The 13,045-nt window shown below is 40.9% G+C and overlaps 2 protein-coding genes across 2 annotated transcripts; both read left to right on the top strand.

Annotated features, from left to right (window-relative positions):
* On the top strand, positions 1-2,984 carry LOC115676190 (elongation factor 1-beta 2-like). The gene is made up of 6 exons (XM_030599080.2): positions 1-199; positions 305-421; positions 974-1,040; positions 1,850-1,967; positions 2,347-2,460; positions 2,566-2,984. The coding sequence occupies exons 1-6, from the start codon at positions 114-116 to the stop codon at positions 2,727-2,729; spliced, it is 666 nt and encodes a 221-aa protein (XP_030454940.1). The 5' UTR covers positions 1-113; the 3' UTR covers positions 2,730-2,984.
* Positions 2,985-5,210: 2,226 nt separating this feature from the next.
* Positions 5,211-6,153, top strand: LOC115678453 (histone-lysine N-methyltransferase, H3 lysine-9 specific SUVH6-like). Its single transcript, XM_030601863.2, has one exon. It carries the CDS (start codon positions 5,366-5,368, stop codon positions 6,146-6,148), a length of 783 nt encoding a protein of 260 aa, XP_030457723.2. The 5' UTR covers positions 5,211-5,365; the 3' UTR covers positions 6,149-6,153.
* The last annotated feature ends 6,892 nt before the right edge of the window (positions 6,154-13,045 follow it).

The following is a 13,045-nucleotide window of genomic DNA, read 5'->3' as shown; positions in this document are numbered from 1 at the left end:
CACCCCTCCCCCTCTCTCTCCTCTCTCTCTCTCCTCTGCCGCTTCGCCGCCTCCATCGAAGGTCCAAAGCTCGCCGCTTCCCCTTCGGCATCTCCCCGATCGATCGGAAGCCAATGGCGATCACCTTCTCGGATCTCCGCACGGAATCGGGCCTCAAGTCCCTCGACGAGTTCCTCTCCGGCAAAACTTACATCTCCGGGTAACTCTCGTTCCTCTCCCTCCCTCTCTTTGCGGGATCGAATCGCTCGGTTCGGGTATTTGTTTTGTGGGGGATGCTCACCGGGCGTTTCGATGGATGTTGCAGAGATCGGCTCACGAAGGACGACGTGAAGGTGTACGCCGCGGTTCCGGAGAAGCCCGGGGGCTCGTTCCCTAATGCCAGCAAGTGGTACGAGTGCGTGTCCTCGCATCTCGCCGAGAGGTTCGTTTTCTCTCGTCGAGTCGCTTGTCCGAGGCTCTGTTGCTCCATTGCTCCTCGTGGGTGTTGCTCGGTTTGCTCCAATTTTTTGGTTGGTTTGGGCTTTCTTTTTCGCTGGGATCGCTGCTGATGGGTTGTGTAGTGATTGATTCCATGGTTGTGGGTTTCATCTGGTTGATGCTGGTTCTTGGTATCACGTAGCAACATGATGTTCATGTGAACCGGGACCAACTGTTGCATTAATTTCACATTTATCTAAAAGGGTCATATAAAAGCGAGGATTTTCTGTGTTTGCGAATGCCTATTATTTCTATAGACTTGCGCCAAAGCATATTCAGAGGCCCTTATCGTCAATTTAAGGTCAAGTATATCGTTCGCCTGATTTCCCTGGTATGATTTGGGGGTATAGATCGATGCATGGGTGCATCGTGTACATTGAATTTGTTGAAGTTGAGAAATTTTCAGCATTGTTGCATGTCTTCTTGCGATGCATTTTATTTTGATGTGAGAGTCGAATGCTACCTGATGTCTCACTACTTTTGTTCACTTGTTTAGCTTCCCTGGCAAAGCTGCTGGTGTTAGAGTAGGTGCCAAATGTGCTCCAGTTGAAGAAGCTAAGGAGGTATGTTATATGTACTGATACGATGGCTTATTATTTAAGACTTCGATAAGAAATTGAATCGAATGAAATGATGTAACAGGATCGATCCACCCCGTTCAGTGGGATAGGCACAGTTTGTTGTTGTTTTAATAAAAATTTGGTCTCGTAAGCTTTCTGAGTGATGTTACTGATTTTCTTGGTCTAGGTATGTGCTAATCTCGTCAATAATCTCAACTTTACTTTCATTGAGAGAAGCTTTTCTATTGTCCGGAGAGCCTACTCCGTCTGTAAAGCCTTTCTAGCAGATGAGGTGGTCCTGTTGGTAGAGGCCTCACTTCTTCTAGCTATAGGAATCTTTTAATAATTCTATCATCTTCCTACACTTTATGTAACCCAGAATGGAATTGTCCCTTCCAATCTTCAGTAAGCACTGATGAGCTTTTATCCATAGTGGCAGGTGGAACTCAGAAAGGTTGTTTCATTTGATCAGGTGAATGCTTTTTATGCACACTGCTACACATGTTGCAGATTAGGGATCTTGCTTTGATCTAGGTTTGAACAACTTAATGATGACTAGCATAGTGATTAGACCCTACTCTATCCCCTTGTGGAGAAAGTTGTCCTTATCTTGTCCTTGTGAAATTACATGTGTGAGTAAATACATGTTCTTAAAGTTCGAAACGAGGACCTTATGTTAAGATGACCTTTAGATCACCGAGCAACTGAATGCATCTCTTTAAGATTCGCTTTAACTTGGTGGAGTTTTGACTTTTGGTAATGTTTCTTTTTCTAAATGGTTAAGATTTGATGTTTCATTTTCTTTTTAGCAGGCTGCTCCTGCTGGGGATGACGACGACTTGGATCTCTTTGGTGAAGAGACAGAGGAGGACCAGAAGGCTGCAGAAGAGAGGGAGGCAGCCAAAAAGGCATCCACAAAGAAGAAAGAAAGTAAGTTTGCAATCGTTCTCCTGAATTCAGTTTCTTGGAGTCACCTCTTCTCCTGGGTCGAAAAAAAATACATACAACAGTCCTAATTATAGCAGCTGTTATATCTTGACTCTTGAGGGCTGATGCATCATGTTTCATTTACATTTCTACCTGATATGATTGGCGTGTGTACTTTGCTCTGTGATAAAGAAAACATAAGATAGATAGATGTATACAGCTTGCTTGCTTGCTTAAAGGTGCTAACCTATTTCTTAGAAACTTGTCTACTCGTGTTCATTAGGCTGCTTGCTTTGCCTGAACTTGTTTCTTTCTTTGGAATGAAATTCTCATCAGTGGTTTCAATATCTTGGCTTGTGTGTATAACTGGCTCCTTTTATAGGTGGAAAGTCATCTGTCCTCTTGGATGTGAAGCCTTGGGACGATGAGACAGACATGAAGAAGCTGGAAGAGGCTGTTAGGAGTGTGGAGATGCCTGGGCTCTTCTGGGGGGCTTGTAAGTTTTGACTCTCATGATTTCAACCAGTTTGGCCATAATGTTTTGTCACTTAATGTCATGTTTATCCCCTTGTGAGGATTTCTTTTGCTTTCTTTCTTGCAGCAAAACTGGTTCCAGTGGGTTACGGAATTAAGAAGTTGCAGATCATGATGACCATTGTGGATGACCTTGTCTCAGTGGACACCCTCATCGAGGAGCATCTTCAAGCTGAGCCTGCCAATGAATACATTCAGAGTTGTGACATCGTCGCCTTCAACAAAATCTAAGAACGGTGCTTCCAAAGTGCTGTGCAGGAATGGCCTTTTTGTCGCGATAATGTAGCTTTACTTACTAGCATTCCATTGCTGCTCTTTAAGCTTTCTTCCGGACATTCACTTTCAGCAAGGGGAAAGATGATACGCTTGCCCTTGAATTGGATGTTCTACACTTATGCGTTGACTAAGATAGTCTTGTTTGGACGTGTTGTCGTGGTATAATCTTAATTCTTCCCACCTTATCGATTTCGTTGAGGGAGAGCTTTACTGTGGCTTTAGATTGACTTGTTCTTGGATTTCGTCAATCGATGCGAAGCTGGCTCTGATGAATGAGTCACCCATCATACCCGATCTGGACTCTGACTTATATTCGACCCAATTCGAGTTCCAATTCTTCGCAACTCGTCTCCTTAAACTGTTCCATTGAAGAATGGGCGACTGTGGACCAGCTTGCCGAGTCATCGAGGTAGTTCTGGTGCCTGGGTCGATTCGAGTTGGGTAGCTCTGGTGCCTAGGTCGGGTCGAGTTGGGTCTTGGATTCGAGTTGGGTAGCTCTGGTGCCTAGGTCGGGTTGAGTTGGGTCTTGGGTTAGGATCTCGCGTCACATGAGCAATGTAGACACGTGCATGAGCGATATGCTGACACACAAAGACACTGCATGGACAGGTTCGAGGATTGGGTTATGGAATGGGGTGTAAATGCAGCAGCGAAGCGAAGGGTGGTGGATTTTGTCCGGGCGACGAGCAATACCCTTGCCCGTGTGAACTGGTCCGCTTCCAACTCAGTCGAATCTAATTTAAGGGAAGGCGCTAGTCGGAACGTAAATAAACGAAAGGGAATTGAGATGTATTTTTTCTATAATGTTTGATGGTATAAAAAACTAAATCCGTAACGTGTACTCCATACTTAGATAAAGTAAGAGGCGGACTAAAATATGAATTTATTTATATATTAACAGTAGGAAAAAGCGAATTTGTACCATACACCGCGCACGAAATAGGAAATACGTTGTGCAGTTGTACGTTGTCACCAACCTCTGCAGTGACGAGAAGCTCTCACAATTTCCAGACTTAGCAGAATATTTTGCAGAGGTTGAAGGAAGCTTCTTCGCTCTCAACCATGACCCTCGTTTTCGTTCATTACTCGTGAGCTCCAGAAAGCTTGCGACTCAGCTCCCTCGCTAAGAGCAAGAGGGCAATACAGAGATCTGCCGTCATGCGTGCTCATTTGCTTCTCGACCAGACCTTCTCTTTCTGTGCTTCCATGGCTGCTTAGGATGTGACCGTGCTTTTCGAGTTTTAGGTTTCAAGACTTCATCACTTCTCAGCTCGGGGATTGTTTCTTGCTTCCAATGCAAGGAACTTCTGCGGCGAACTTACATCTCCGGTATCTGTCTCTATAGGATCGCATGGAAATGATTTTGTGTGGTGATTGATTCGGATTTTGCGAGTTTCATCGGGTCGATTCTGTTTCTGAAACTACTATCAGTAGCACATTCATGTAAATCGACGCCAAGTTTCTAGTAAATTTTCATGTCTATCTAAAAGGATTGTGTAATTGAGGAGTTTCCGGGCTTATCGAAGGCCTTTCTTTTCCGCGTCAATTTGCATCAAAGCACGTCCAAGCCCTTATCCTCAATTCAGAGGTCGACGACATAGTTCATCTGGCCTCGTTGGTATGGTTTGGGGGGAGGAAATCATCGCATGCCTCACGCACATTAATGTCTTATTCGTAACATTTTCAGCCCTTGTTAAGATGTCTCGGGTTATGCATTTCTTTGAAGTTCGGAGTAGGATCCTCGAAAATGAATTACTTATTTCTCACTCGAAAATGCTCGAAAATAACATGTGGACGATCAAGAAGCACTTCATACTTATCAAAATCAAAACTAAATCAATCTATCGTCGCGATATATTGAAGAGAAAATGGGCCATAAACCAATTTTCAGATTAGTTTTATAACTTGAACCCTTTAAATTCAGGGCAACATCCTCCTATTTTTTGGCCAAATGAAACTCCACAGCCCCCCAAACTAAGGAGGTTTTGTCTCTGCATCGTTCATCACCAGCGAAAACGAAGGGGGCGGGGATGACGACATCCTCTTATTCTTTGTGGCATGTCGATAATTCATGGGTGTGCTTCGGCCTTCCGCGGCTGTTTAGCATGTGAATGTCTTTTTATAGCGGTTTGACCAAGTCAGAAAGTTAAAAAATAGCAAAGCAGAAAAATCACCGCCCCAATGTGATCCAGGGTTACAAAGAAAGGGAGAGGCCTCGTTTATTGATGAAGGAAAGGAAAGGAAGAACAGTAGAGAAGAGAGAAGGGAAATCTGTTTTGAAATGCCTGGCAAGTCGGATTAACTACGTTTTGCACCGTCTCGTAAGTATTTCAGCCCATAGTTTCATGTAATTCGAGCAATTTTCGGAGTTAGGCTGTACATTCGAAATTTCGTGAACTTTTAACTGGGAGGGTTGATTAAGGAATTATTGAACTGTGGATAAATATGGAAATGATGGATTAGGACGGTGTGGATTTGTAGGTTTGACAGAAATCGATTCCGAAGTACGATTTTACTGGAATGAATTTTTGAGAATTGGTCCTGATATTTATACGATTATGTCAAAGCGATATCACTCATTTTGACCTTATATGTGTAGTATATACAAGATGAACAGAGATTCTCGCCCTGGGAAGTACTTCTTGACTCGAAGAGATTTCCCTCCAGGATGCGGAAGCCATGCCCGAGCAAATGTTTCACACAATGACAGACATGATTCTGCCAGGGAGAGAGTGATCGCGACTCTCGAGCTCTTTAGAGATATTTGTCACAAGCTGTTTCGGGAAAAATCAGAAGCAAGCAAGGAGAGTGCGACCATTAGGAGGATAGATTTACATGCCGCGAAAGAAGTCAAGAAAAAAATGGGATACGTCCACGGCGCCAAGCGATTTATTGGAGACGTTCCCGGAGTAGAGGCGGGAGACAAATTCCATTACCGGATAGAACTCGCTGTTGTTGGGCTCCATCGCCCTCCTCGGGGCGGCATCGATTACATGGGACCTCACCCAGAAATCCTAGCAACAAGCGTTGTCGCTTCCAGGGATTATGCGGATGATCTGAGAAATCCTGATGAGCTGGTTTACTTGGGCCAGGGTGGAATGCCTGGTCGTGACAAGAAAGCTGAAGATCAGAAGCTTACTCGAGGGAATCTAGCTCTAGCGAACAGCATGAAGAGAAACAAGCCAGTGAGAGTGATCCGTAAGGATAGGGATCACACCTTCACGTACGACGGACTGTATGCGGTGGACAGGTGCCGGGAGATACGTAGAGCGACTGGCAAGACGGTCTTCGAATTTGTAATGAAGAGACTACCAGGCCAACCTGAGACTCTCCAGGAGAAGAAGAAGATGGAAGTACTCGAATCATCCGGATAGGAAGAGTCGACCCCGGGGCATTAGGAAAAGGTAAAAGAAAAAATTGTGTCTGGTAGAATTATTTAATATTTTCGTTATCTTGTAATATCTTAATTTTTCTAAGAAAATTGAGTAAAGATTATAACAAATAAGAAATGTAATTAGCCAAAACAAACAGATGAGTTCATGTCCTTTTTGTTTCATCGGTTGAATAATAAATAGATAAATTAACGTACCGAAGATTCCACATGGTGTTTAACCCTACTGTTGACACCTAAATTTTGGCTAATCGTTTAGTGATTAATTACATAGAAAATTAGGGATTAAACTTCAACCCCTAAACAAAAATATCAAAATCGCATAACATGTAGTTTAGGACCATATAGGTTAATTGCATCTCGCATCGAGCTGGCGGTGGCAAGTAAGCCCGAAATCCATTGCGCGAGCCCAGCCCACACATCGGGTCCCACTCGGCCAAGCTAAGGGGGAAAGGGCCAAAAAAAATAAAAATTGCAAGTCTAAAGGGGCCTTGGTTGTCTTAATTTGAGCTTAAATCAGCCCATTAAGCTTAATTAGAGGAAAACCCAAATTAATTTAGTCCATTTGGAATTAAAATAAAATAAAATAATAAAGCATAAGCCAAAACCATAGGTCTTGAGAGCCTGGCCAATTAACCTAGCCATGCACTATAAATATGTGGTTATACCCCTCAATCAAGGAGGGAGAGCGATCATAATTTTCAGAGAGCACAAGTATGAGTGAGAGCAAGAAAGAGAGAGTGAGAAAAGAGGCTGGTCGTGCCTCCCCACAGCTGATCGTCGCGCCTACGTCCATGCTTGCGCCTGTGCCTGCGCCCACACCTATGCACGTGCCTGCACCTGTGCCCACTGCCACGCCCGTGCCCCCTGTTCGTTCTCGCCACCTTGCCTGTGCCAGCCTTCGCACCCACACCCGTGCCCAGCTGCTGCCCCTACGTCATTCCTCCGTCGCGCTGAGCCTATTGCTGATCACCCTAAGCCATCATGGCCCCCCACCGGCGCTGCTGCTTCTTCCTGCTTGCGCTGACGACAACGCCGAGCTGCTAATCCCTGCTGCCCCCGGATGCCCGACACCACTGACGAGCCGTGCCCGTGCCCTGCCGTGCCATGCCAGCACCGACGATCCTCCTTGCATCGGTGCTGCACTTGACGATGTGCCTGCTGCTCCGGCGAACCTGCTGCTGCTATCCCGGCGCTGTCCCGCGCAAGGCCAGCTCACCGTCGTTGCCGTCCTCGTGGCCACACCCGCCGCCAGCCACCCTGTCCCGATCCGCAATTCCGATCCCGAGGCTATTCAAATTCGGAAATTATCCGCGAAATTAGGTAAAATTCTCATCCGATATTCTAAGAATATTTAATTTCCTAATTTTTCGGTGTTTGAATATTTCGCGAGTATCTTTGGTGGATTATTAGATATCTTAGGGATAATGTGTGCGGTATCTGCAATATTTAAAATACTTAAAATTAAGAATTTTTCCTAATTTAGCAATGTATATGGATGACTATATGCGGTGGTACGGAAATCGCTATCTTATCCATAACTACTCGGATACAATAACTTATTTTATTCGCTTTCCAAATTCAAATCGTCGCTTTCCATCGATATCCACGACCCTGTGGATATGATCGCTAGCTCGAGTCATTTTCTTAATTTGAACATGATAAATGGATTTTGCGGATCGCATGGGTGGTTGGTTTGTGATTGCTATTTTTGTTTAATTTATTTTCCCTTTAAAAAGAAAATCCAAAAATATTATTTAGATTTTAAATTAGAAACATTGCATGTTTAGGGTATCTTAAATATATCTAGAAGATGGGACCTTTCTATGATTTAAATTGGGATTTAGGATAGTCTATTTCCTAGTTTAAATTAGGGATTATTCTAGTCTTAATAGATTATGTAGGATTTTTAATTATTTCGAATTTTCATAAAAAATGTCAAAAAAGAGGTCATTTTAGGATACGTTAGAGTGTCTTTCTAGAATAGATTGCATATTATTTTAGGCGTTTTTTATTATTCCGAATTTTATTGAAAAATACCAAAAAATACATCATTTACCCGTCATTAGAAGTAGGTCATATTGTCGCATGATATATAGTTTGCACGCTAGGTTTAATTATTCGCATGTCATATTTTCACTTAGGTTAGTCTTCATTTTAATAAAGAGAAAACCCAAAAAATACGTTGGGTGAATTGCTTGTTAATTAGAAATCACATTAGGGTTGTTTGTATGATTTTCTAGCTAAAATTGCAAATGCTTACGTTGCTAAAAGGCACGTTGTTCTCCTAAGCTAGTAATTTAATTATTGCTTTCTATATTGGGTATTAAATTGATGGATTGCGCACCCGCATGTCATCTCATATATTAGCAACTAGGTAATAAAATGGATCTAGACTGCTTGCTTAATCATTTTTTTTGAAAAAAAAGGTACCGAAAGGGCGTTAGACTAGCTCTAGCGTAACCAAATCCCTGAATTCAAAATCTCTGGTTCGTAGGAGTAAAACATATCTTCTTATGTTTTATTTGGGTTTCTAATCAATCCACTGCAAAATAGATTAGTTGCGACTCCAGCATGAAAACATTCACATGTTAAGAATTTAAACCCTAAGTTGCGAATTGGTAGGGCTTGGAAAGGCTCGAATTAAGTTTAGACTTAATAATCCATTAACCGAACCCCTAGGTAGTACACCCCGATGGTAGGTCGCGACATCTACAATTTTTCACAAAATAACGTTGCAATCTCATAGAGAAATTTCCAAATCTTACCCCAAGATCTAATCAGTCTTGATATGTAATTCACGAGCACATGCTCTTCACAAAGTAGATCGTCATATACAAGAGTTAGATCCAAAATATGACTGATACAGTGCTTCGTGATAATTATTGCTCTCAATTTCCTTTTTAACTATAGACCACGCCTTGGCACTGCACAAAAGCAAATATAATTGTTTCTATTAATTAAGTAAAAATTACTCTAAGGTTTGGTATTTTGTTAAAAGATATATAAGCTTTTCTTGAAATGAAATAATTATTTTTCACTTGAAAATAACACTTTGATGATTAAGAATTATTTGCTTTTGTCAAAATCAAAACTAGATGATTCTATCATCGTGAGCAAAATTTTCTTATTTCTCATAGATAAAAGTAGTCTGATTATTTCTTTCGACCAAAACAAAATTATCTGATTATTTCTCTAATTATTGAAGAGAAAATGGACCCCAAACCAATTTTCAGATTAATCATATGACTTATTCCTGTTTATTTAAGGCAACATTTTCCTTTTATTTAGCCAAACGAAACTCCTCAGATATAATCCAAAGTCAATAGACCCAACCCCACGAACTTAGGAGGTTTGCTCTTTACATCATTCATCATCAGCGAAAATGAAGCTGGCGGTAATGATCATACCCAATCAATCGCACTTGTACGAATTCAGTCCTAAACTTTTTAATTTGACCAATTAAGCCCTAAATCCTTTGACGATTTACCAATTTAATCATTCCAGCTAATTTTGGCCCGAAATCGGTAAAGTTGCGGTTTAGTTAGCATTGGTTGTCCTGCGTAGTGAATAATTTTTGCAATTCTTTTTAGTTTTCTAAATTTTTTGTTCTTTTTTTCCTTTTTCTTTTGTCTTTTTTCCATTTTCCCTCCACTAGCCATCGCTGGGCGGGCCTCACCAACAAACCCTCGGCCCGCTTGGAACACTACGTACGCAACCACGTCCCTCTCGACTAACTCCGGCGAGTCGTTTGCCCATAGCTCCTCTAGCCTCTCCATCGTGTACAGATGGTACGTCACCCTCATCCCCTTCCTCACCACCATGTCATCCTCCAAGACGCCATTGCTCACCGCCCATATTAATCGGAAAATTAAGTAAATTCAATCAAAGGGTATTAATTGTTAAACAATGAATAGGTAGTGAATTTGAGCGCTTTATCAAAATTCGGTGACACGAGGGATGGTACCTTCTAATATGGATTGACACTTCAAAAGTCTCGTCAAGTGAAAATTTTCAGCAACATAACTAGAGGGTTAAATTTAAAATATGTCTTCCCTCCAAAACTGGATAGGTTAGCGGGTTAGCCAGTCCCAGAAGGGAAAAAAATCAAAGGTGGAGAGTGCTCGGTTGTATCCGTGAGAGCGACGCACCCGTTCCCGCCTCATTTTCCTAACTTCTTCCGGCCTTTCAGACATCAAAGGGGGACCTATCCAAGACAGTCGGTCCTGCATTGAAAAAAAAAAAATAACCGAATGACTATTCTTTCTTAGTTTAGAATCCTCTGCTGAATTATTCTGATTTTCTTGATTGAGTTTTGACCCCGTGCCTCTTCAAAATCAATCCTGAAGCAGAAGTGTACGCTGAGAAAGAGACTGCAGCAGGTTGGTTGATAATGGTGGGTTCCCTGTATCTCTACCCATCCGAAGAGGAGTACGTTCAAGCAATGCCTTGATCTCTATAGGATAACTGGTTTACTTTACTCTCTTGTGCATTACCCGTGAAACCCCGATTGATCTGACCCTAGAAGCTTTGACAGTTCTGACCTAAAATGATTGCAGAAATGGGATCAGGGGATGATACTCCATGGGAGTGGCATCACCAACTCTCTCTAATGTTGCTTAAGAAAAACCTACAGAGGTTTTTTAGTGAAAAAATGGATAATGAATCCATTGCACCAGCTCTAAGTATGAGACTACAGTTCCTACACTGCTACCATCTTTTGCAGCATGAGCTTAACTTAATTAACCTACAATCTCTTCTTTCTCTGCATTCATTACCGCACAACTTCAATTTTCCAGCTTTGCCTCTAATTGCTTCAAGTGTTCCACCAATAAGTAAACTAACCAGACTTCTTTACTAAGGCTCAAATAGGCAAATAAAGATCACCCCACGATCTCACTTGTCAGACTTAGGCAATAGAGGCATATGCCAAAGGCCTCTAAATAGTAGCACAGTAGCTGTAAAGTCGCTTGCCTCAATCAAAATCCTGGTCGAGTCTTCCCCCTTGTCAACCCTCCAAAAGAAATCATGTGTAGCTTTCGGTCCTTAGATTATTTAGGGATAATGACACAAACAGTCCGTAAACTTTGGCCCAATGCGTAATGTGATTCTTGAACTTTTAATTTATTCAATGTAGTCCCTGAACTTTAGTCTAATGTTCAGTGTAGTCCATGAACTTTTAATTTGTTCAATGTGGTCCCTGAACTTTTGGTACATGTTCAATGTAATCTCTCAATTATACGAAAATATTCAATGTAATCCTTGAACTTGAATTAATGGGAGGACTGCATTTAACATTTTCATATAGTTCAGGGACTAAATTGAACATTTACTAAAAGTTCAGGGACTACATTGAACAAATTAAAAGTTCAGGGACCATATTACACATTGGGTTAAAGTTTAGAGATCATATTAAACAAATTAAAAGTTCATGAATCACATTGCACATTTGACCAAAGTTTATGGACTGTTTGTGTCATTTTCCCAATTATTTATTAAGCCAATGTTATAACAAGAAATCGTGTGAGCTCCCATGATTCGTATCTGCATTTGCAGTATGCACATAGTTTAATTAGCCTACAATCTCTTCTTTTCTTTAAACCCGATCTGAGTTTATTTCCGTGTGGGAGCTCAATATTACGTTATTATTGTGATATATTTTGTTGAGTATTTGAATACTATTGGTTTGTTCCAACACCCGCTCGAGATTTTTCAAATGAAAAAAAGAGAATTATGGAGATTGTTTCTTCATGCTCGCTCATTCCGATGTACATTAGACTATTAGAGCGTGTTTATTTATCCTTCAAATAAAGCGAAAAATAACCTCTTTTTCCATCAAAATTCAAAACATTATTCTAATTTCAAAAAGTTATGAAATAATAATATGTAAGTTTACATGCCAAAATTTGTGTACTGTAAAGTTTCAGGTGTCACGGGTTAAGAAAAAGTCAAAGTGCAGATATTGTAAAGTTTGAATTAAGTAAAAGGTGGTGCAAAAAAAAAAATTCAGTAACTCTGATTGGAATATTTGCCACTTTGACTTGACTTAGACTTGCGTCCATCTCTGAAAGTAAGAACATTCCTATTTTGAAATTTTTCACTTTTTTAAATAATTTTTTTAATTTGTAAAACGCGTTGATTTGTGCTTTTATTAGTTTTAATGACGAGTATCAAAAATGGAAAAAGTAAAACCCACTTTGATTTCAATGCAGTTTCCTTTTGAAGCAAAAAATTAATGTCATCGTGCAGAAATTCAAAGGTCGGAGTCACGAGGGAATATTTCCAAACTCTTTCTCTCCATTTCCTCGTTTGTTTGGTTGCGTGCCCTTTACAAATTTTTCCGCAAATAACTATTTTCCTGAATTTCTCTCTTTTTTTATGAGAAATTTCTCCCTTTTTGATTTTTTTTCCCTCAATAGGAGGAAGTAAATATATTCCTCACCCATGAAACACGCGAATAAAGTAATTAAGTCTCCGATCGACATGTGAATGGACGGACAAAAATACGATATTAATTATAATTTATTGAATTTATAAGTTGAACTTATAAATAATACCCCGTATCACATTAGGTAAGACGCGGCCTTAAGGTAAAATTTTCTGTCAAAATTAGGAACTTGAATGGACGGATCAGATTCGAGATGCTTTACTGTATCTCGGATGTATGGAAAATCATATGGACACAGTGTTCCGCCTCATTTAATGAAAGGTAAGGCACAGATGAGATCATACGTGGACAGAGGATAATCTTTTTTGGTCGGTGAGGGAATTCGAGTTGTACCTTGTTTTCCTTGTACTTGACGGTAAGGAAGTAAGAGGCTGGCTAAAATGCGAATTGTTGGACGTAATATGAATTTATTCATATATATTAATCTATTTA

This window comes from Syzygium oleosum, unplaced genomic scaffold (assembly GCF_021117445.2).
Source record: "Syzygium oleosum isolate NSW1041296 unplaced genomic scaffold, Sole_v2.1 Sole_v2.07, whole genome shotgun sequence".
In the NCBI taxonomy this organism is placed as follows: Eukaryota; Viridiplantae; Streptophyta; class Magnoliopsida; order Myrtales; family Myrtaceae; genus Syzygium; species Syzygium oleosum.
The sequence above is the reverse complement of the archived record's forward strand: the minus strand, read 5'-3'. Positions and strand labels throughout refer to the sequence as shown.

Excerpts from the sequence above, each read along its gene's own strand:
- LOC115676190 (XM_030599080.2), top strand. The coding sequence starts at position 114 with ATGGCGATCACCTTCTCGGATCTCCGCACGGAATCGGGCCTCAAGTCC. Across the intron at positions 1,968-2,346 it reads ATCCACAAAGAAGAAAGAAA|GTGGAAAGTCATCTGTCCTC; the intron begins GTAAGTTTGCAA and ends CTCCTTTTATAG. Across the intron at positions 2,461-2,565 it reads TGGGCTCTTCTGGGGGGCTT|CAAAACTGGTTCCAGTGGGT; the intron begins GTAAGTTTTGAC and ends TCTTTCTTGCAG.
- LOC115678453 (XM_030601863.2), top strand. The coding sequence starts at position 5,366 with ATGTGTAGTATATACAAGATGAACAGAGATTCTCGCCCTGGGAAGTAC.